We start from the raw sequence: 24908 nt of genomic DNA on the forward strand, positions 1-24908 counted from the left end.
AAAGGAAAGTTTCCCTCTCATGAATGTCCTTGCAATTAATTTGCCTTATGATCCAAGTCTTTCTTTCCCCTTTACACAAAAACTAGCACAGAAGAATGCAAGTAATGTAGTTTTATATCATTATCCTAAATCAGACAGGTATCCATGGTCAATGTAATTCAGGATCAATGTAATTGGAAAGCAAATCTGTGAAAAATGCATAACTTTAATCCCATCAAAATAAAGATTTCTAGCACTACTTCTCTCTACATGGTGAAGAGAGAAACACTTTTTTCAGTGTACAGTCATCCGGGGGGTGGGGAGAAGGCATGGAGTATCAGCTAAACAGAGTTTTTGAAAAAAGAATCCTGTGCAACTTTTTCAAGTTCTTGATTCGATCAATCTTTTTCTATTATTAAACAGTCCATGAAAGGTATCATAGCAACTTTACCAGCTCTGTGGCGACTTCGGCGTGAGATAAGGGCCACAAGAAAACATGGGTGAATATCATCCACGCAGACTGGCTCTTGGGGTGGTGTCTCAGGACTGCTTTTCTCTTCATCTGATGCTTCATTATAATTAACTACAAGCTCTTCAATCTGAACAAATCCCTGGATGACTGGGATAATCCAAAAATCCACTTCAGATTTCTACAAAGTTAAAAAGAAATGAAGGAAGGAAGATGGAGCAACTCCCCTAGGAGGAAAGGTTGCAGCATTTAGGACTTTTTCAGTTTGGAGAAAATGTGAGATGACTGAAATTTATAAGGCATGGAGAAATTAATGGAGGTAAAAGCTAGCAATGGCTACAGGCCTCGATGGCTACACTCTGCCTCCGTAATCAGAGGCAGCACACTTCTGAATGCTAGAAACTGCAAGAGGGGACCATGCTCTTATGCTCAGGTCCTACATACAAGCTTCCTATAGGCATCAGATCGGTCCCTGTGGCAACAGAATGATGGAGTAGATGGACCACTGGCAAAGGCACCAGCTCCAGGGGGCCCTGCATTGTTCAAGCCAAATGCAGAGCCGAGAACAGAGCAATGTCAGGACATTGTGTGCCCCCCCCCAATGTTCTTCCGAAGATGGCACCTCTGACCACTGGCCTGAACGAGTAGGCTCTTCCTATGGTCTGATGAATATGTCATTTTATGCATTTTCCCCTTCCACACTAGGTTTCTACATTTTTATTATAGAATTATATATATTGCAGAAAGTTAGAATGAGATCCATGAAGCCTGACAAATCTCCTTACTAATCAATTTGATTAAGAAGTAAAAACAAGTAGAACAGCTTTCTACCTTCTACGCAGAGGTTCTAAACAAAATACATATTCATAGCAAACATTACTCACACCAATATTGATCAAGTCTTCTAGCATGTGTTTGTTCCAAAAAAATCTATCATCAACCTGAAAATGAAATTAAAATGTAAATATTTTCCATCCGAAAACCAGAGAACAATGCAAACTCACCCTTATCAGAACACAAACCAACTGGAAACAATTCATGTTTCTTGGTTTTACAGATAAATGAATAAGATCAGATACATGCACATAGGAATCCAAGTGTTCGTTCAAAACACTGATAATGTTTCAACAGACAACCTTACCTTCTTCCAGAGTGGCAAGTTAGCCTTCTCACATGCACTTTGCCTTTGCACGGAGTTTGTTAGGTTATAAGTCAAACTGTAATAAAAAGAATCTGAGTCCATAAACATTTTGAATAGTTCTTCCAGCAGCCGCCTCTCCAGTCTCTCTTTCTCTTTACTTTCTTTAACCTGTGAAACAGCAAAATATTAGGCTGATTGAGGAAATGTTACTTTGACTAATTTTATATCCAAATATATACTATTAAACAACTTTTACAAACTCCAGCCCAGCAAGATCTTCCACCCTTCAACCTTTGTCCTCATCAAGCAAATGGGTCAGCCATAGAAGTCAACTACAAATTTAAGGTCTTGCTTCTTCAGGTCACGTAGATTGGAAGATACATACCGTGGTACCTCGGGTTAAGTACTTAATTCGTTCCAGAGGTCCGTTCTTAACCTGAAACTATTCTTAACCTGAAGCACCACTTTAGCTAATGGGGCCTTCTGCTGCCGCCACACCGCCAGAGCACGATTTCTGTTCTCATCCTGAAGCAAAGTTCTTAACCCGAGGTACTATTTCTTGTTTAGCAGAGTCTGTAACCTGAAGCGTATGTAACCCGAGGTACCACTGTATAGGGTATTATGTCATTTTAGATTTCAAGTCAGGAGAGATATTTAGAATACAGTGGTACCTCCGGCTGTGAAGGAGATGCATTCTGGAGCTCCGGTCAGCTCCCAAGGTTTTCGCAACCCGAGGATCACTGTTGTACGCATGCACGCAGTAGTAGACCACTTCTGCGAATGTGCACACAGCGAAACCTGGTCAAATTCTTCTGGGTTTGCTGCTTTCACAATCTGAAATTTTCGTTACCCGAGGATAAAGTAACCCGAGGTGCTACTGTATTTGATAGGCCTTCCCTATCAACGTGACTGCCCATTTTCCAATGTAGCAGAAGTTGCTCAGGCACCATACACAATTTACTGTATTCCTCTATTTTGATGCATGGAGGGTGATAAAAAGATCAGACCACATCATATGTTACAAAACACTTCATGTTCTACAGAGAGAGTTCTATCTTCTAAAAAGCAAAGGGTTCAGTACAGAGTGTACCTTTCACAGATGGCAAGGCCTAAGAGGCAGCATAGGAAAAAATGTCTATCCACTTTCCCCAAACCACAAATAATTTTTAATAAATCTTTATTATGTTCTTCCTTAGTCCCTCTGCCATCCCAAAACTAAACAGTCCCAAATGTTTTAGCCTCTTTATGAACAAAAAGTGCTTTAGTTCCTTTAACTCAGAGCTTTCCAAACTGTGTGTCAAGACACGTTAGTGTGTTGGCTGCAGTCTGTACGTGTGTCGCACAAACACTCCCCATGCTCCTCCTGGGGCTGGAAAAGGGTTTAACCTCCGGTTTGCTAGTAAAACTGCATTAGCGTATTGCGAAATGATGCAAAACTGAATCAGTGTCATAAAATGATACATGTCTAAAAAGTGTGTCACCAACATGAAAAGTTTGGAACACTCTGCTTTAGCCATTATGGTCCTTTTGACAAAGTGGGAACATTGCATATTTGTTCTGCTGGGACAAGTTACAGGCATAAATGCTGCCAACGAAGAGAAGACAGCAATTCCAGCAAGAAGGAAACCTAAGCCTGATGAGTAAAAGGTCATTGGCATGGATATACTGGAATATGAGCATGAAGACATATGAGGTGCCAAAGACCTGGAACGAAATTGTGCTGAATATGAAAGCAGACAGGAAGCTGCCATGAGGATGTAAGGAACTATGTCATAGTATGAATGATGAAAGATGAATAGTGGGTGCAGAATTCTAGGCTAGAGGTAGAGAACCTGCAGTCTTCCAGATGTGCTGGACTACAACACCCATCATCACTGAGCACTGGTCATGCTGTCTGGGCATGCTGGGAGTTGGAGTCCAACAATATCTGGAAGGCTATGGGTTCCCCACTCCTGTTCTAGACAGAGGAGAAGACTGCAGCAGTGGAAGCTGGACACAAACAAAACATGGCCCAAAGTTTTCCTGATGGGGCCAAATGGAAGAGACATGTTTTTGCAATGCTGACAAATGTTTGCAATGCCATATGACTCGGTAAAGGACTGAATATGCTCAGACGAGAGAGAAATCAAATATGTCCAAGGTTTTGTGCCCCATCAACAGATGGATGGTGAAGTTGTCAAATAAATAAGAACAATACAGGAGAAGAGAAAGGCTTTGGAAAAGAAAGGAAGAGGAGCAGAAGTGCACTGCACAAGTGGGATGCCATAACTGGATATCACCTGCAGGGTGAAATGCAAAACAGAGAGGCCAGGGATGCTTATTTAGAATGAGTAGCGGATTTGATTGGCAGGAACCATAAAAAGCTACTTTGCGGAAAAAGTACAGAATACATACATACAAATACAAATAGTTTTTATAGCAGTCTACAAGGAAAAAAACATTTTGAAAGCCCACAGAGATCTGTACCTTCTTTTTATTAGAAGCAGAAACATTTGATTTAATTTGAGTGAAGGTCTTGAGCAGAAATTTAGAGTCATCTGGAGACTGGGTAATCTTCTCTGGTTTGTTTATTCCAAAATGATGTTTTTTACAGAGCTGAAAAGAAAATATTAAGTTAATATAAAGCTTAAAGAAACAATATTCTATTACATATGTCCTATCAAATGAATGTTAAATAAATTATATTTTATTTAATCATGTGGTTTAGGTATGAATATGTGCATATTCTTATCTATCTATCTATCTATTTTCAGGATATTTATATGCAGCTTTTCATTTTTGCTTCAAAGCAGCTAATGAAGGTTATTAACAAAAAAATAAAAAATACAAATTCAGCAAGGTGACAGATAACAGAAGAAATCCCAAAGTACAAACTTTTAAAAACACCATCCAATTAAGAGCCTCAGATAAAATTGAAGCCCTAGTTTTACATATAAGCACTCATCTTATCAACTGCTAGATTTCAAAGTATTCCGAGTGTTAAAGTTACCTCCAGTTCCAGATCCTGAGGTTCTGCTTCAGAGAGTGGTACTGCTGCAATCTTTGTCACTTTGCATATTTCATGATCTCCTGGAAGCTTGCCAACCACTACTTTTTGGCGAATTAGAATCAACCACCAAGGCAAATCTGAAACAAATCCAAATCTATTAGTATGGCATTTTCCATTTCCACGCATCCATTTTCCACAGAGTTAGGCAGCAACCCTTCAAACTAATGTTCCTCACCATTGAGCCATCTCAGTTAAAACACAATACAAACAGTCTGGTACTGGGGGTCTGAAAACAATGCTTGCAAACTGCAGAATGGTGTCAGAATATAGTATCCATAACTGTGGCTCTTCTCCATGCAACAACAAAAGGTAGGATAGCTGCCACTTATCATGAAGTGGAGCGCCATCCAGTAGTCCCCTCTCCCTAACCCAGGAACAAAACCATTTCCATATCAGACAGTAACAAGGTTTCACAACAAATATGGTGGCTTTCTTCAGGCGGAAACCCCCATGCATATACTTCCTTTACTCAAAACATTGTTCAGTTATGCGAAAAGGGAGAGAGGCACTACTGTTCATGATTATGTGCAGACCCTTATTTAAACAAGTGAATCTGCCACCAAAGGCTCTTGTAGAAGGCTATTGTTGAAAATGAATACTTTTTTTCCCCATTTACAAACCATTTGACTTCACAATTTCCCCTCCTCCCAAGGTTAGATATAGGAAAACAATCCATTTCAACGGAAAGATTTATTGCTGACAAAACTATAGAATACTATACTAAGATTGGTAACAAAATAGAAATTGTTTGTGCAATAATGTTTTTGCTAACTAAAGAATAGTCATGCAATTTTCTAGAATTGTGTGTCATGATGCAAAGGCTTCCTTTGCTAATAAAAAAATGCATTTTGTCTGCAAAAACAAATCTGAAACAGAAGGTTTCTTGGTTCCTTCTAAAGGGGGGGATGTTGTAAGGTTACACATTCAGATTTTCAGCAGGGTGGAAAAGCTTCCATCAATTTCAAACAGAACTGCTTGAACACTAAAAAGGTGTCACAAAGAAAGTAATGCTTTAACAGCAAAATCTGTCGTGAAAACCTTCAGTGCAAGCTATTCTCTAGGGACATTATATAACCATAGCCTCCATAAGACACTTTACAGATAGCATAGAAACTTTGGTGTGCAATTCTGCCCATCATGAACACCCTACCTGCCATTTCTACAAAACCAAGATTAAAGAAGCAGCAGTACAAACCTCAAGAGAATGGAAACATAGAATTGGTTTTTAATTTTAAGAACCAAAGGGTCTCCAAATACTGACATTTTAAAAATATGTATACATAAATACATTATACCACAGGAAAGGGGGATTATATGGTATCATACAATACGTTGTGGGGAAACAGCCTCCCAAAACTATGATAGAAAACATTTGCAACACGCTAACAAAACAAAACAAAGACTCCTCCTACCCACAAACCAGCAGCTAAAAATAAAAACTTAAAGACCGACACCTCCAGATAATACCCAGGTCATTGTTCACACTTTAGCCTGCTGTGGCTTTTGCTGACTATGCAGCACTCAACCACCACCTCCTGTGTGTGGTGTGTACAGGCCAGCACAGCAACAGACACCGCTGTCTCTAGTCCCTGGCAACAGTCGTTTTAAATTTTCACAGCTGGTGCTCAAACCAATTTTTGCTGCTGGGCCTAGTATCCTCACAGCATGCTTTTAAGACACAGTTGGATGAGGGGAGAATCATTTTTAAATGAATTAGAAGGATGGGAGACAACAGTTCTCTCGCTTTCTCTCTCTCATCACTAACAATGCCCAGGAAGTAAACAAAACTAGCCTAGCAACTGTTTTCCTGGTCTGTTGGCAGCCCTCCTTTTAATACAATCAAATATATACAGATCACAGCCACAAGAAGCATGCAGCATTCTATCCTGGGAAGCACCAAGGCAAACAGGAACTGAAGATCAGTGGCATAAACGCATTCAGAACTCTGTCTCAACAACTGAATAATCTGTAAAAGTGGTCTAAAGACCATATACAAGTACTTCTAAGCCATCCTTCATTGTGATAGTAATCATGCAACACAGAATTGTAGAGTTGGAAGGGAACCTGAGAAACATCTAGTCCAACCCCTTGCAATGCATGAATAGGCAGCCATGCCATACAGGGATTGAACCTGCAACCTTGATAGATTAAAATGAATGCCTGGACAGCAAGAGGAGAGTTCTCTTAAACAGGATTCCATGTAGGTTCAAGTGCTTCTGCTTGTCATAAATATTCCAGTGAAATATGGACTTGATGGCTAAGACAGGCAAGACTATTAAAATATCTGACGTTACAGTCTTGATCACTTTTTAATTTTGAATTCCTACATCTATAACAGCTCAGTCAGTAGAGTATGAGACTCTTAATCTCTGGGTCATTAGTTCAAGCTCCATATTAGGCAAAACATTCCTACATTGCACTGCAGGGGGGCTGGACTAGATGATCATCATGGTCACTTCCAACTCTACACTTCTATAAAATTTTCAGCCGTCTAACAAATTCACTGATTTGCATTTTCAAGGGCAAATGACAAAGGAAGTATGCACAAAGTGATCCTACTGAACTGAAATCCCCCACTTGTTAAGTTTTAAATATATTTATACGAGTTTTGTTTATTTGTTTAAAAGCAGTTCTAAACCACTTAAATATTTGAAAAATCTCTAAGCAGCTTTCAAAAGGTTCATAAATAGCTTGGAAAGTGCAAGATAACATTCCAGTGCACTCTTAACTTAGTATGAATGCTACACTAAGAATTTTCCTTATTTTATATTTAAGAAGAGTTGTATGTAAAGCCTGAATGATTTAATAATAGATAACCTCTGGCCTGATATAATAAAAAGCTGCTCCATAAATAAGAACTAGAATTGTGTTCATTTCTGCTTGTTGCTCTCACCATATATGGTAAAGCCAAAAAGGCTCTGGGAAAAACAAAAACAAAACATGTATTACATATGCTATGCTTCTATGGCAATTATATTTCTTGCATCTGCAGAAACAATTAATTTTGACCTGAGTGAACCAGGGGCTAACAGCACTTACTAAGTGATGTAACAGAACATAAACAAAGACTTAATGCCAAATGTAATCTGGAGAGGTATCTTTTAGTCTTATTCAAATCTTAGTCAAATATTTCAGGTCAATTGCCGCTAAGCACAGAGCAACTAATGAGCAAACCAAAAACTACAATGTCTCCATATGTGCCGTTCCCATTTATTCTAGCCTTAATGAGTTCATAGATCCGTTAAGTCTGTAAGGGAGTGTGACTCTGGTTGTCAATCACCCGCTTCTAGCTTTAAGATGGTATGACAACTTATTCCGCAGCATACACAAACAGGGAAATTTCATTCAAAGTGTGCCACTACCCCCATTTCATGTGCTACACTAAGATTAATGCAAGGTGAAAGTAGATTCTTTAAGCCAGACTGCGTATGAGCAGCAGAAGCAACATTTGTTGCATTCATTTACAAGCCAACAACTTTCTGCAATGTTTATTTAAAAAGGAAGGGTCTTTTTCAGGGCTACTGTAATAAATTTTCAAATTGAACCCTTTATTACTCAACCCCTCCAACCCCAGTTATTTACAGTTTCACATTCTTCAATGAGAAAATTATGATAAAAGAACTGGACTTTCCCTCCCTCAATATACACATTGTTATATAGCAATATACAGCTTGTAGAATTATAATCTCTTTTAGACAAGTCTATAATAATTCCAACAAACTGAGTGTTCCTTTTCCTTTCAGCAACAGCCAAAGCGTAGCTACATCTTTCAGTGGCAGGAGTCAACAATTAAAGCTTGCAAGTCAGTTCTCATGCTGGGCGAGATGAGGCAAGCTCTTACTAACACAGCAATTGTTTACATACCCTGCTCAAAGGCAATGTTAACTATTGCATTATGTATTTTATTTGTTGCTCTCGGAAAACACGGATGCTATCAAAGCACAAGATGAAAGACCTGACTCTCCCTGCTGCCCCCACTAAACATTCCCTATATTAGCTAACAGGAAACATACACAGTTGGTAGCCTCAAGATATTCCCTGTACATCTGAAGAGGGAAGCTGGGACATCATGAATGTCCCTGCCTGGAGTTTCTTCCTTGCCCAGAACTAGGTGGTTTTAAAGGAGGAAGTGGTGATGGTGGTGGCGCTACTCCAAAAAACTGACACAAAGGTTGCACCTCAGCCTTTTCCTGCCTTGCCAGAAAGGAAGAAGTACATTATTTAATGATTTGTTTTTTGAGAAGGAAAACAAACGTCCTTTTTAGGAGAATCTTCCCAAAGAATGAAAAACATGAATCCAACTAATTTATACACTAATTTATGCACAGAGCAGACACTCTGGGCTGAGCAACTGAACTTCCCATTCCTCTCCTCTCCCCAGGTACCCCCTTAAAAGTGTTCCAGTGGTTTAAGAGAAACCCCCAACAGATTTACAGAGCCCAAGAGAAATCATGCTTTCCTGTATGGTCCTAAAAATACACAGTTTGTCATCCCTGCAATCCTAGTATGCTCTCTTCCTCCCTTCTTCTCTAATGATACCCTCGGCATATACAAAAATAAGAGATAGCTCATATTTGCTTTGAAAAAGCAAAATGTCAGTATATCTGCAATAAAATTAATAGATTTTCCATTTTGTGATCATAGAATATAAAGATATTCTCTCTATGGAAAATGCTAAGTGTATTCACTTGCTCCTTTGCCTCAAGGTACACATTAGTATTTAATTGGGTCATGGTCAACTATTTTTAAAATTATATTCACAGCTATTTTTAGAAAGGACCAGCAATTGTTTTAAAAGAACATGCATACCTGCCTGCAGAACTATGGTCAACTATTAAAAAATAATAATATTCACAGCTATTTTTAGAAAGGACCCGCAAGCGTTATAAAAGAACATGCAAACTTGCAGAACTAAGGTAGTTACTAATAAGCACCTATGAATATGAAAGCCATTAAAATGTATTCAGTGTTCTGGAAACAGAACACATTTCCAGGCTGCCAAGATGCCTTTTTATTTATTCAAGGCCTGTGCTCTTAATCAATGAATCAACCATGGTATCAAAGCTCTACAACTTGTCCATGACAACATTACCAGAGAGCTCCACAATGCAAGGAAATAAAGCAATGTTTCCAGCTCAGCTCCTCAAAGAATCAATAACTGCTAGTTGGCTTTCAAGGGAATGGTGATGCAGTGTTCTTGTTAACTTGGGACACATCACACAGAGCCTTCTTATAAAATTTTAATCAGATACTACATATAACCCAGGGAAAGCTAGATAACTACCAATAGCTCTGGTTTCTTCAGTGCTAACAGCCTAATCCTCTAAATTTTGTGCTTAATAGATATGCTTAGCATTCACAGAAAACGGAGGCTTCATCCAAGATGCATTGCAAATAGCAGAAAATCACTTTATACAGTCTCTCTGTAGCTACACTGAAGAGATCAGAAATGAACATACTTACATGCATCAAAAACAAATCTAAACAACCAATGTCAGTTGTCATTACTAGTACCTAGACTCCTAGAGATCATTGGAATGGAAGCAAATGGCATTTGTCAGATTTTAATAACAAACACAAACTACAGGAATGAAAGCGCAAGACTAAATTTGTAAAAAAAATTAGCCACAGAGTTCCTCAAAGTTAGCTCATCAGATGTTGTTCGGACTACAACTCCCATCATCCCCAAAAGGTTAGCCAACGGCCAGGGATTATGGGAGATGCAGTCCAACAACCTCTAGGTAGGGATCCAAAGTTGAAGGACAATAGCTGGTGCAGTGGCATGACAGAAAATTAGTGTCATTCTAGATACTGCAAACAATTCTGGTCTTGTCTGTTTAAGACTGCTGATAGTCTTAAGCGAATTTCCATCACATAAGCACTCCTTGCATCAAGAACGCAACTACACTAAATCTCTCTTTTTATTAGTGGAAGTACTAAGAAATATGATTTCCCCAACCTCTAGAAGTACAGGTCACATGAATTTTGTACAATGTGTAGAATGACTCCAACTCCACAAATAATCTGATCATTTCAGAAGAGAGATTCCTTCTAACCAGTTGTACTATTGTGTTACATAACTGTTCTCTTTTAATCTATAGAGCCTTAAAAGATCTTTGAGGGCATCACTGAAGAAAGAGTGAACCTTTTTTCCCCTCTCTGAAATCTCTTCTTGCTTGTGTGTAATAAATCACAGGCTGTCCACAGAATGGAATCTCTAGGGTCTTGTTGGGCCCATATTAAAGTCACATCTGAACAGTACACAGCAGGAGCATAGGGGTCACTCATAGCTATCTGTGTTCCATGTTGGTAACACCACTGGTTCTATTTTAAAATAAAATCTAGTATTAAAGGAAGTTTTTTCAAGCATATATGAAAATCAGATGTGTGGGTTTTTCTTGTTAACCACGAATTTAGTGTTTTGTGGCAACTATTGGTTTTTAATCCATTTCTAACAATTACAAAAGATCAATTCACAAATACCACTTGTTAACAGTATTTATTATTTAAAGGTCAGCTAAACAACTCTAGAGCAGAAGCAAATAAGACTCTGAAGCATGCTGACCTCACTTTTGAAATATTCAATGTGTGAGAGCTATTTCTTTGGCAGGATTTCCAATACTATTCCATTAATAGAACCAAGCTTGTCTAGCTTTTCTTATATCAACATGAAGCAGATGGTGTTTGAGGAAACTAGATGAGAAAGCCAGTCTAAAAAAAATGTTAGTAATCAATGCTCCAGAAAACTGCATCTTCCGCTGAACATTTTTATATCCCTGTCATTTGTAGGAAACCATTAGTCACCTTTATTTACAATCCAAAATTAAACTGATATCTACAAGAACTTTGCATTTATATTTGCAAATAATGCTCAAGCTGAACTAAAGCATCACATTTTACTTACCTTTGTATCTTCATGAAATTCTATTTACAGGAAGATGCTGGTTCTTTACCTCCCCCCTCTCCCAATTACCTTTTCCTCAGGTCAAGAAAACACAACAAAATATACATGAACCACTGTATATGTAAATAGAGCCAGTTATTTATGTGTTGCAATTCAGACACTGACATGAAACAAATGAAAGTGTCAGAAAAATCAGTCTGAGAGGCGCTGACAAAGCCCACTTTAGTTTTATCAATTATAGGTAGCAAAGCCTTGTCAGGGGGGTTACAAGCACAAAAGGGCATAGCAATTTTAACATTAACCATCAATCTGGTAAGATAAAGAATTTTACTATTCATACCTGTGTGAAGCTGAACTTTTCCAATAAGTCCCTCAATCAAGCCCAGACAAATTGGATTCCAAGCCAAAAGCAGGTCAGTAGCTGTGGGATAATTTTTTGACAAACAAAAATGCAAATCAGAATCTGTGGTAAGCAATTTAAAAGCAAGTCTGGTTATTTGTTTGTTTGTTTGTTTTGATCCTACCTCTCCAAGGGATGGATTTGGCAGCAAGGCCTCTAGTTGCTCATTCCTATAGTACGTTATCTCAACACATATTTTTCTAGCTAATAACTTTGTAAATGGGTCACTCTCTACGGATTCAACAGGTTCCCATTGGAATATGTGAAGGCTCCATTATTCTGATACCATATTCATTTTTAAAGCTGCCCCCCTGGGACATAAAGAAAGAATTCATCTTTAAATGTCAGGTTTACTATGCCAATTACAAGGCAACCCAAGCCAGTGGTTGTAGGCAACATCTCAGTTTTCTGTTCTACTGCTCCCTCTTCATACCCCAAGTGAGGACTAGGCATATATACTAGAAAAAGCCTCCTACCACCAGCTACCCTATTTGCTGTAGTCAGCAAGAAATATAAGGGTGGGTGACCTTCCAAGACCCGAATTCCTACTTGTAGAGGCCCAAAAGCTTTCTTCAAGTTTTATTTTAAGCAAGGAGTTAAAAACAATTTTACAAAGTTCATTCCAGTTTATATAACTGGAAAATAGCTCTCTGCAGTAACTTAATTGTACAAACATGACTCATTTAGAGTTCATAATCAGAGCATAGATGACACACCCTTAAAGTATGAATGCCACTCTATTCACATACTACTCATGGTGTCAACAAGTTGAAGAAAACTTGGCAAGAGTGCTCTCACTCTCCTGTAAGAAAGAAGTTTAAGGAATTTAGAAGTAGCCATTGAAAGGGCCAACACTGCACTCCCCTATTGCTTCTATGCCTGAGACCAGAACAACCACACTCCAAAACAGCCTATGGAATTTACAGTTCAATCTCTGGAGTGCTTAACATTCTTACTCACCAGGAGCACTTGTACTGTTAGTGTCATTTTTTCCAAGACCACCTATTCAGGTGTTCAGCAGATATGTGTGAGGGCATAAACTATGTATGGAATATGAGGCCACATGCACTTTGCCCCATGCACACCAGAACTTCTTCCCCTCTCTCTCCATACACTTTCCTCAAATCTCCTCCAGAGGGTTGTAAGGAATCCCCAGAACCAATTTAGGGTGTACACAGGGAGGGGAGAGGTAGGGGGAATTCTATTGTGCAGCCCAAAGTCCTTGTGCTGATGGAGTGCCACCCTTTGTTGTATATATGATGTTTTTCCAAAAAGCATAGGATTGGGAATTATAATCCAATGTTCCAATGTAGTCATGCTGAAAAGTGAAGCAAGAGTGGTCCTTGTTCCATATTAATAAATCCAGAACATGTCTGTCTCTGCTCTGCCCACCGTTGGCTCTATCTCTGCCCACATCCTGTATGCAGCTCCCTCAAGCAAAGAATGCTGTCCACCACCCATGCTACAGACAGTATACCCTTTCAACAGTTAGTTAACCAGCTAGGAAGAACAAATACTGCAGAGGCAGTAATGCCAGTTCTGAAGAGTATATGATCTTGCTGCTGTACTTCCTTTTTTTTCTTTCTGCTCATATTTAGTTTGATGGATCAGAACAACTGATAAAACTTCTGCAACTCCCTGGTTGGAAATTAGTTATTCTGGCACAAATAATTCTGATTTCAAGGAAAGAAAATAATGCAAAAATATCTATTCTTAATGGATTACTCCATCAAGGTTTTAGGAACAACCAACAGTGCTGTTTAGGTTTAAAATGAAAGCACACAAACTAAAGTTGATGTTCGGACAAAGGTTTTTGTAAAACTGCTATTCAGAATAAATGTATTTTTAAACTTTATTTCAAAGAAATATTCTATAGGAAAATGTTCTATTCCAAGAAAAACAATTTCACAATAAGATTAAAAGCTATTGTTTAAAGAGCAAAGAGTGCAGACCAAGCTGATGCTCTTTTGTCTAGAGACACTGTCAGTTTAAGCACCATTTGGGAAATGTTTCTGGTGCCAGCCACTTTGCTACCCTGAATTCCTATTGTATTTATAAACAATCTGAATAGATCTGTTGATATTGCTAGGTTTGCTCAGAAACAAAGAAATGGAACAAAGGAGGGCTTGGCACTTTGCCACCTATTAGAATGATCTGGACAACAAAGCTGCAAGTCACTTCAACGTTATAGTTGCACTCAGACTCAACACTGAGCCACAATTTGACTAGCCAGTACCAAGTTGGCATAAGAACAAAGATACTGTGGTTTGTTGGACCTAACATGCATTTGCCTCCTCCTCCATCCCTTGACTCTCCTGTGAATGCCGAGGTGTTAACTTGAATGCCTTATCCGCTGCCAAGGACTGGAATAGGCCTCTTACCATTGGCCAGCTGCAGAAACGAGGCAGGAAACATGAATGATCTCCTCTTCTGAGATCTTTGGGCTACTCTCAGCACAGCCTCAACTAAACACAGTTCAAATGCCTTCCTTCCTTCCCTCATTCCTAGACGTGCATCACGGAGGCCTGCAGCGTAATTTCAAGGCACAGATCATCATAAGAACTTTAGGCACCTATGGTGATGAGTGGGGAAGACCCTCCCCAGTCTAAGAAAGAACAACTTTTCCAGGAGAAGACAAGGATGCTTCTGAGGAAGCCGCTGAACTAGCTTTCAGGACTGTCCTTAGGATCAGTGTACATGTTAAGAGTGGTTTGACTAGCAAAACCTCTTGACAAGATGTCTCCGGCGCAGGTGATGAGGTATGCTCTGGCGCCAACTTGGCATGCTGCTGACACATGTGTGGAATACCACAACGTATCTGGGAGCAACATAACTCTTCTATCCTGGTAGATGGTGGCTACTTTATTGTAGTATGGCTTGGTCCTATCCTCCATGAATTTGTATAGTCATTTAATCCCTCGGCCAATAAAGCAAGATGAGCGCCGCAACCCCAGAGTCAGTAACGACTGGACCTAATGGTCAGGGGTCCCTTTACCTTTACCTTTACCTTTAGATGCATAGAAGCACCAAGTGAGGTTGGCTTCACTGTTAATATTTAAGCATCTTCAATATTCTATCTTCAATATCCAAAGTGGCTGCAAAGTCATTTTCTCTTAAGAGAGCTATTGTGCAACTGCATGCCCCAGGAACTGTGAGACAATCATAGGCCACTTTCAGATGCAACAATATGCCAGATTCTCTGTCTGTGATGTGTACCCTGCCAGATTTCTCACACTGCACTCCTCTACCTTGGCTCAAACATGATAAATAAAAGGGCCATTGGTTTCCCACTATATGCAAACCAAGGATTGTGGCTTGTTCCTCCCTTGCAAGTCACAATCAGCAATCCAATAAGAAAACCATGGCTTCAGGATGGATAGCAGTTCTGGCTTGTTAGGGAGCAACAAATAATAATCCCTGGTACAGACATAATGGTAAATCAATGCTTCCTGGTTTGTTTATCCTGCTTGTGCTGGGGAGGAGTGCAGTGGGAGTTATCACTTCTCATTCCCAATAAACCAGCAAGTCTAGATTATAATTATGTGCAAACAGTAATAATTTAAAGCTGAGAGGGAAAACTAGCCAGTCATATGTTCCAGTACATGGTAATTTTTAGATCATAAAATGGGTTTGTCATCCTCAAATTCAGAATGTCTTTTCAGGATTCCTTCCTACCAACTTTTGCAAGTTGTTATTTTGACATACAGCTTTGATGATGAGTAAGCATGACACAAATAGATTTGTACTTGCCTCAAAACAGATTCAGTCATCAAAGATGTAAGCTTCATAACAGCAAAAGCTGTACACCTGTCAGATTGCTAAAAAAAGAACCTCCCAATAAACAAAATAATATCAGGCACCTATATGCAATAAGCCATTTGGACTCTCACTTAAGCATAAGTAGGGTTTCTGACAATTATAATAGTAGCCTTGCATGTTACTAAGCACAGTCATCATATATTCTTTCCTTACAGTTTTGCCAAACACTGTATCATCATTTAACACAACACAAAAAGAGGGCTAGCAATACTTTTACAAATTCAGGCTTTTGGAGGCATGCAGAAGACAATACAGTATTAGTCCATAGATAGATATCCCCATCTGAATAGGTATATTAAGTTAAATTGATCACCTTTGTAAATCAGAGCCTTATACAGAACTAACTATTTTCTTTCTCATCACATCCACTGAAAAGTCAGTCCACCAGGCATGCTGTTAGAGGGTCAAAGGATAATGACTGTGAATATAGTAAATCACAATCAACAAAATGAGGGGGGCGGGAATCCAATACTAGGCCTAAATTATGTCAGGGACACATACAAGAAGTCATGTGACTCAATGACACTGTGCCCAGCAATACCCTTAGGGAAATATATTAGTGGACAATTCTAGAAGAAGACATCACTTTGTACCCTATAGGAACTAAAGCTGCAATCCTATATGTTTCCCTGAGAGTAAGCCACAATGAATTTAGTGAGGCCTACTTTGGAGTAAGCATACATGGGACTGCACAGTGAGATCCATTCTACAAAGTCTGCAATATCTTAACAAAGTACCATTTTAGACTACACACAAGGAGGGAAATTTTATCCTAATCCTATTCTCTCTCCAATGTGCAGTTTTCAGCAAGGAAGGGAGGACTTTGACATGGCAGTGATTTAAGAATGTGATCACAGCCTGCAATATGAATTGGTACAGTTTAGGAGGAATTCTGCCACATGATCTGCTATTCATTACATTTGTATATCTCCTCTAACCAAGATCTTGAGGTGGTGAGTAGTGTACACATTTAAAAACACAATACAACAGTATGATAACCAAATCCAGCTGCAAGTCAGGCAGAATGAAAAGAACCACATGGGAATTAAACAGAAGCAAAAGCCTGGTTAAATAAATATGTTTTTAAGAAGGCACTGAAATAACATTAAAAATAGCTCCTGCCTAAGGTCAAAAGGCAGGCTATTCCATGAAAGGCTGCTGTTACAGAAAATGCTTCCCCATCAATTGAACCTCTACTAGTTGTGGCACCAGAAAGCTGCTTTATACTGCCTGAGATTTGTTGGTCCATCTAGCTCAGTACCGTCTACACTGACTGCCAGTGGCTTTTCAGGGTTTCAGATGGGAATCATTCCTGGCCTTGCCACAAGATACCAGGGACTTCTGCATGTAAAGCAGATGCTCTAACACTGAGCTAAAGCTCCATGAACCTTGCTCAGTAGCTTATTGGCAGCTGGTGCGATTCTTTAAGAACTAGTATAATGTGTGCACAGTTGGTACCCCAGCCAGCGCATGTTGCACCAGCCACAGCCTCCAAACCAGCCTCAAGGGCGACCTCACATAGAAGGCATTACACCAAAAAGGTAAAAGGACCCCTGACCGTTAGGTCTAGTCACAAACAACTCTGGGGTTGCGGCGTTCATCTCACTTTACTGGCCGAGGAAGCCGGCGTACAGCTTCCGGGTCATGTGGCCAGCATGACTAAGCTGCTTCTGGCAAACCAGAGCCGCACACAGAAACGCTGTTTACCTTCCTGCCGGAGTGGTACCTATTTATCTACTTGCACTATGACGTGCTTTCGAACTGCTAGGTTGGCAGGAGCAGGGACCAAGCATCGGGAGCTCACTCCATCACGGGGATTCGAACCACTGACCTTCTGATCGGCAAGCCCTAGGCTCTGTGGTTTAGACCACAGCGCCACCAGCGTCCCTAGGCATTACAGTAGTTAAGATCAAAAAGTTACCATGCACAAGTCACTGTGGAAAGGCTATGCCTGTGCAGGAACAGTTGCAGCCAGCATACCAGCCAAAGCTGACAAAAGGAATTCCAGTCACTGTTGCCACTTGGGCTTCCAGAAACAAAGATGACCCAGGAATACCCCCAAAGTGGACACTGGCTCCTACAGAGTGCCTCTCACTCACATCCCACATACTTAGACCAAAAGGATGCTATGGTCAATGGTATCAGAATCTGATTAGAGATCCAATAAAAGTAGCAGAACTGCAGTCCCTCAAGGTGATCCATAAAAGTGGCCAAGACAGATTCTGTCCCAAAACAAAACCTGAACACAGACTGAAACAGGTGCAGACAATATTTTTCTTTCAAATTATGGCAGAGAAACTTAGTCATTGACAAAATGCTTTGAGCACCTCAACTTAGAAAATGCTACAGGTAACAATGGCAGTGAAAACAATGTAAAAGTGGTGGAACTCACAGGAACATAAAAGCCTATATCATACATGCATTATTATATGTCTATACGTGCACATGCATCATCTTGTAGATTATATAAGAAAAGAAGACTATATTTATGATTATAAGATTCACACAAACTCTTACAGCTGCCATTTTGTTTATGGATGGATGCAGCACACACATCTGGCATCAAAGATACAGCAAACAACTGAGACACTAACATATCCATTACCTGAATAGTCTAACTGTATTCTTCATACTAGGTATAGTATTCTCCTTGTGTTATGTGATTAGTACAGAATACTCGGTGGTTTAGTTTTCATTCCAGGGTCAATCTCAGTGTGATCAATGCTAAGTTGTAATCAAATGCTGACTATATATATAGCTTAATACTCAATAAGTACATGATTGTATGGGAGTAGCTCATATAGGACTACGTAATTTCACCTGTATTTGATTAGTAGTCTTTGTAGTACAGTGGTACCTCGGGTTAAGTACTTAATTTGTTCCGGAGGTCCGTACTTAACCTGAAACTGTTCTTAACCTGAGGTACGACTTTAGCTAATGGGGCCTCCTGCTGCCACCGCACCGCCGGACACAATTTCTGTTCTCATCTTGAAGCAAAGTTCTTAACCTGAAGCACTATTTCTGGGTTAGCAGAGTCTGTAACCTGAAGCGTACGTAATCTGAAGTGTATGTAACCCAAGGTACCACTGTACCAGGATACATAACTTCATGAAACTGCAAATCAATGAGAACTGTTGGTTGCTAATTTCCCATGGCCAGCATGTTACTTTCTATATAATAAATGGGAAAGATACTCTAATTGCCATCTTTGCAAAAGGGAGACAAAGAAAGATAATGAATGTATCCTTCAGCAGCTCCACTATTCCTTTTTCAAAATATCATGTACTTTGATAAGCAACATAAAAGCATACAGGAAAAATTATTCCTTTGTTCTCATTCAAGAGTTCCACAAATCTGGCTAGCCAGCAAATATTGCTTCTGAAAAGAACCCTTCCAGGTACCATTCCAATGGTGAGGACAAGGTCTCATTTGACGCTATGCAGAGCTCAAGTCTCAAGGTGACTGCAGTAGGTGGGCCATCGCTCTCTTTCCCAGATCTCAGTTGCAGCATGTAATGGTGACTTAACATTTGTGTTGCGCTTCAGAAAACTGTTAAGTAGAACAGGGTTCTACATGTTTGCTCATCATGGCAAGTGTGAGGCTATACTTCCTCTCAATCTTGGAGCTGCAAGAGGGATCATCCTCAAGCAAACCACACCTGGGACCTCAAAAACCTAAACTAAAAGGCTTTATCTCCCCAACTTTTACAGTACCAAGTCAGGAACGAGTGGAGGGGGTATCCTGGTGACAGCAAATTCTAGCTTACCCAAAAAGTGTAGGGTCTTGAAAAAGTATTGCTACTCTAGAGGTTCCCATAAAGGTCAGTGCAATGTCAGGAAAAGCCCCTTAGGCATGTAAGTGAAAAGATAATAGGTCCGTAGTGGAACAAAGGTTTGTGTGAAGGTCCCAGGTTCAATCTCTAGTGTCTCCAGATAGGCCTGGAAAAGACGTATCTGAAACTCTGGACAGACACTGCCAGTCAGTGTAGCAATATCTGGGGGAATCTTGACAAGCACTCACCCTGATCATTCCACATCTTTTGGAAAAAAGGACATTAGTAAGAACTTTGTCGGGGGGGGTCAAGGAAAAGGGGGAAACAAATTAACATGTTTTTTGTCTGGTTGGATTTAAGATGCTGTGTGTGTGTGTGTGTGTGTGTGTGTGTGTGTGTGTGTGTGTTATAACAAAGATAGAACCCAATTTTGATTTTTGTCTCACTCACTTTTGATTTTTGCCTCAACCACCAATGGAATGCAGCCCCTCACCCCCATCCCACCCCACTTTCCACAAATGTATGCTGCTCCTGGGCTAAAAAAGGTTCTGCCACCCTTGCTCTAAAAAATGCACCGAGCAAACAAAACGCTATGACAATACTTTGGTATCATTCAATAGGTTCATTAGGGCACAAACTGAGCAAATCAAATGAGCGTTAACAAAACATGTGAAAAGACTGCAAGTGAAGCAAGAAATCTCTTTACACATGAGCAATACAAAAACAAGTGCATAGTCATTTCCATATAAGCTACAGTTACACCCTCTAATGTCAAAAATTCCTGGCAAATCAGCAGTAAGTCTCCCTATAGCAGCCTTACCCAAAGTTGTGCCACCACGATATTTTGGCTTACAACTTCCATTAGCCCCAGGTAGCACAGACATATTGTGGAGTTTTAGCCCAAAACTTCTGGTGGGAACCAGGTTGGGGAAGGTTGTATTACAAACACACACAACACAGCTACTTTGAATCTCCTAAAGCATTCAAAAGCAAATGTTAAATTCCTACAATGTGCTAAACAAAGGAGAAATTACAACATACCAAGCACCATATTGCATTTGGAAGGTAGTGTCAGTGAACTGTAATTGATTCCACTTTAAAACATGAGACAACTTGAGTTACAATTATCTGAAGTACAGTGGTACCTCGGGTTAAGTACTTAATTCGTTCCGAAGGTCCGTTCTTAACCTGAAACTGTTCTTAACCTGAAGCACCACTTTAGCTAATGGGGCCTCCCACTGCTGCCGCGCCACCGGAGCCCAATTTCTGTTCTTATCCTGAAGCAAAGTTCTTAACCTGAAGCACTATTTCTGGGTTAGCGGAGTGTGTAACCTGAAGTGTATGTAACCTGAAGCGTATGTAACCCAAGGTACCACTGTATAGCACAGAGGGAGCAAAAAAAAAATCCATTACCAGACATCTACGGTAACCTTTTAAGGCTTGCACATTCCAAGAGCTCTAAATAAGAGGGATGGGACACTTTCATACTAAATCTGACATGCTCCTACTTACTCTTGGCAGGGTGAATTGCAGTGGGTTGGACTAGATGACCCTCACAGTCGCTTCCAACTCTATAATTCTATAATTCATTTGTTCTGCTTCCCCAGCCATCCTCCACCTTGTGTGCATCACCAGATGAGATCACCACCTTCCTACACACTTCCTTCTTCAGCAAGCTTATCCACCATCAACTGTCAAAAATTGGACCAGTATACAGTACTTTCATAAATCCCAGGTATATTATCCACTCCACAAGGTGCTGCACTCCCATCAACTTGCTTTTAAAAAATCTCTATCCTGGCTAACTCCAGCAAACCCTCAGCCCACACACTCCTTTCTCAATTTGGTTAAGCAAAATTTTAGCTCAGTCAGTGTGGCTCTTCACTGAACCATCTAAACAGCCTGCCCTTTCAAAAGTTTACAATGTGTCTCTTGTTTATTTATCTCTAAGTTTTCATACTCCACCCTTCCTCCAGACTGGAGCATAGGGCAGGCAGCTTACAACAAAATATAACAAAATATAAAATACAGGACCAAACAGAAAGGTTCCAAAGGCCTTCACAAACAAATGCATTTTTGCCTTTCATCTATATGTGTGTGCCTGTTGTATCTTAATTTGGGGAGAGTTCCATAAATGGAGTAATGCCACTGAGAATTCCCTGTCTCATGTCACTGTCTTGCTTGGCCCACTGGCTGGCAGGGCTATAAGCCAAGACTCTCCAGCAGATCTTAAAGCTCAGGGTGGCAGGCATCAGGAAACATATTCTGACAAGAATGTAGGCCCCAGGTTGTTTAGACCTTGAATTGGGCTTGGTAACATAATGTCAGCACAATGTCTTCAGTATTGGAGCCATATGATCCTGTCTGGCCGCACCCAACAACAACTGAGCTGCAACATTTTCAAGGGAAGTCTCACATAAAGGGCATTGCAGTAGTCTATACAGGAGGTTATTAGAGTGATGAAAACGAAGGACAAGCCTTCCTGGTTCAGGAACATCCACAGCTGGAAAATCAGCCGGAAGTGGGAATAGGCACCATCAAGGCGACTTTCACATCCAGTGACAGCTTGGAATCCAGAAGCAAGCCCAGACTATGAACCTGCGCTTTCAAGGGGTGTGCTGCCCTATCCAAAACAGACCATATTCTTGAGCCTAAGAACCATGAACCCACAGGACTTTCATTTTGCTCTGATTCAGCTTCAGTTTACTGGATCTCATCCTGCCCATCATAGCCTTGAGACATTGGTTGAGCATATGCACAGCCCCTGTCATTTAAGAGGAATGGAGACAATACTGGGTATCCGTATACTGAAGGCCCTGCACTCCCAATATTCAGATGACACCTCCCAGTAGTTAAACGGCACCAGGGACAAAACAAAAACATGTGGCACCCCACAGCAAAAATACCATGGGGACAAGAAAAAGTCTCCCAATGCTGTTTTCTTTGACAGAGTAAGAATGGAACCACTGTAGTATAGTGCCCAAAACACCCAATTCATGGTCAATATCATGGTCTGTGATATCAAAAGCTATGGAGGGTTTGGTGAGAATAAACAGGGTAGCATACCCCCCCCCCCATCTTCTCTCTTCCAATAATGCATACTCCGCAAGGCAAACTCAATGTCATACTCAGGTCAGAAGCCAGACTGGGCTGGGTCTAGAAAATTGGTTTCATCCAATAACTTGCATCAGTTGTCCAGTACCTCTGGATCCAGAGAGGGCCTTAAGGAGCATTTGCACCACCACCACTTTTAATGTGGTGGGCATCAACCCCTCTTACAATGAGGCATTAGTCACTGTCTGACCCACCCAGACATTTAAAAAGGCAGGTAATACACTGGTCTGGGATACGCAAGCCACAGAGAAATCTCCATATGGCTTTAATCTACACACAGCCTGGCACAGCAAGCCACAGGATACATCCTGAGGGCGACAGAATAACTCCATGCAGTGCAAGGGCATGCAAAACTGGTGTAACTCTTGGGAGGGCGGGGAGGGGGGGTGTTGCTTTCCGTGGGTCAGACCTATGGCTGGGCACAGATTCCCTACTAACTTACATTGTAAAACACTTCGTGTACTTAAGAGTGCTTTTGGACTTCCAGGAAATGAAATTCAAACCTACACAAATCAGGCCACGAAGAGTTCACTGTTTGCTCTGAGTCACCGACTTTACAGGTGAGGAAAGGAAGAACTATTATAGATATCGTTCGTCTGAGAGCATATTGTGGGGGTGGGGGGAGGGGAGGGATTGTGCGTGTCCCTGTTTGCTAGCCGCTTCGAGTCAGGCAGGAGGTAGTGCAAATAATGAAAGCCACAACCTCCCAAAGGTAAAAGTGGTCAGCAAGCGGGTCGATCCGATGTCAAGAGTCGCCTCTTTTCCCTGCCCCGCTGCCCACCATTCCCTCTTTCCTCCCAGCCTGTCATACACATACACAAATCCTCCGGCAGGAGGACCCCTCACCTTCGGCCGCCTGCCTCCCTCTGTCCCTCCACCTGGCGCCTCCCGCTCACCTGAGCGCGCGCCCAGCATCTCCCCCCGCCCGCCTCGCAGCAGGTGCACCGCCCTCCCGCCGCCCTTGGGCGACCCGGACTCAAAGCTCCTTCCGCCCGGCCGACCTTAAGTCTTCTCCTCCCCTGAGGAGAATTGCTACTCCGGAGACTGAAGCCCATCGGGCAGCGGTGGCGGCGGCGGCGCGCCCCTTTCCTTGCCCAGCCTGCCCGTCCCCGCGACTCACCGGGACGCAGCTGGAGGCTGCCGTCGGCGCGGCTGCACCACAGCGCCCGCTCCCCTTGCTGCAGGATGTAGTGGTCCTTGGCTTGGAAGAGCTCCATGCTGGGGGCGAGAAGAGCGCCGAGAGGGGAGGGAGGGAGGCCTCGCCTCCCCTCAGCCCGCCGCCGGGTTTCCGAGGCGCGGCGAAGGGTCCTGCCCCGCTTGGCGCGCCGCGGCCACAGAAGCCGAGCGAGCCCTCCAAATTCCAAGAAGAGTGACGGGAGCGCGCTCACGCCCGGCGCACCACATCCGCCGCCTGGAGGCTGGGCCCGCCTCCTTCGGCTGTTGCCGCCCCTGTCGCCGCTCCGCGCTCAGGCCGGGAGGGTTCCGGCGCGCGAGGGGGAGAGAGAGCCCCGCTGGACACGTGACTCCCGCTGCCAGGCCCTTCTTTGTGGTTGTTTTTATCCTGGAGATAAGCAGCGAGGCTGCTTCGGCAGAGACAGGCGCCCGCGCTGGCCTAGGAAAAGACACAGATCTGTGCACAGAGAGAGAGGGGTGGACCAGCGAGGAGGCTGTGCTGCTGACACTCATGTTCGCCAAGCGTGTGTACATAGCATACGAAAGGCCGGTGCTGCCTGCCACTCATCCAGAAAGAAAGCATCATTGTTTTTTGCTTGCTTCTCTTCTTTCACTAGCTCTTTTAGGACGTGGAGTCCACAGAGGGGGGGGGAGGTCATCAAATAATAGGATTGTAGAGTTGGAAGGGGCCACAAGGGTCATCGTTATCTCCTTTCTTGAAGCCATTGGAGCAGGAGGAAACGAGCTTGCTCCATCTTCCATGTGACAACCTTTTAGATATTTGATGGTTGCTTTCATATCTCCTCTCGAGTCTCTCCCCCCCTCCCCCAGGCTAAACATACCCAACTCAACCTTTCCTCCTAAGACTTGGTTTCTAGACCCTTGGTCCTCCTAGTGGTGCAGCGATAAAACTACTAGCACATTTGCAAAGCTAAACGAGCTGGTATGCTTTCAAACTGGATGGCAGACCCTGTGTTGAGATTCCTGAATGACATGGGGCTGAAGTAGGTGGCCCTTAGGGTCTCTTGCAACTCTACAGTTCTGTGGTCAACTTGGTTGCCCTCCTCTGCACGCGTTGTGTTCCAACT

At 41.7% G+C, this 24908-nt stretch overlaps 1 protein-coding gene across 3 annotated transcripts in view; it reads right to left on the reverse strand.

Annotated features, from left to right (window-relative positions):
• The window catches only part of INPP5F (inositol polyphosphate-5-phosphatase F), a 40620-nt gene extending 16532 nt beyond the window's left edge, over window positions 1–24088 (reverse strand). Inside the window, exons 1-7 of one of the 3 annotated variants that reach the window (XM_053389036.1) lie at window positions 23768–24086; window positions 11883–11963; window positions 4579–4715; window positions 4056–4184; window positions 1590–1757; window positions 1333–1389; window positions 431–629 (exon numbers count right to left, since the gene is read on the reverse strand). In XM_053389036.1, coding sequence (XP_053245011.1) covers window positions 431–629; window positions 1333–1389; window positions 1590–1757; window positions 4056–4184; window positions 4579–4715; window positions 11883–11963; window positions 23768–23864 — 868 coding nt within the window. In that variant the 5' untranslated portion in view covers window positions 23865–24086. Of the gene's footprint in view, window positions 1–430; window positions 630–1332; window positions 1390–1589; window positions 1758–4055; window positions 4185–4578; window positions 4716–11882; window positions 11964–16074; window positions 16101–23767 lie in introns of those variants that run through there. The other 2 variants (XM_053389037.1, XM_053389038.1) reach the window with 2 other exon arrangements.
• Between the last annotated feature and the right edge of the window lie 820 nt (window positions 24089–24908).

The sequence above is a fragment of the Podarcis raffonei genome, chromosome 5 (genome assembly GCF_027172205.1).
Source record: "Podarcis raffonei isolate rPodRaf1 chromosome 5, rPodRaf1.pri, whole genome shotgun sequence".
NCBI classification, from domain to species: Eukaryota; Metazoa; Chordata; class Lepidosauria; order Squamata; family Lacertidae; genus Podarcis; species Podarcis raffonei.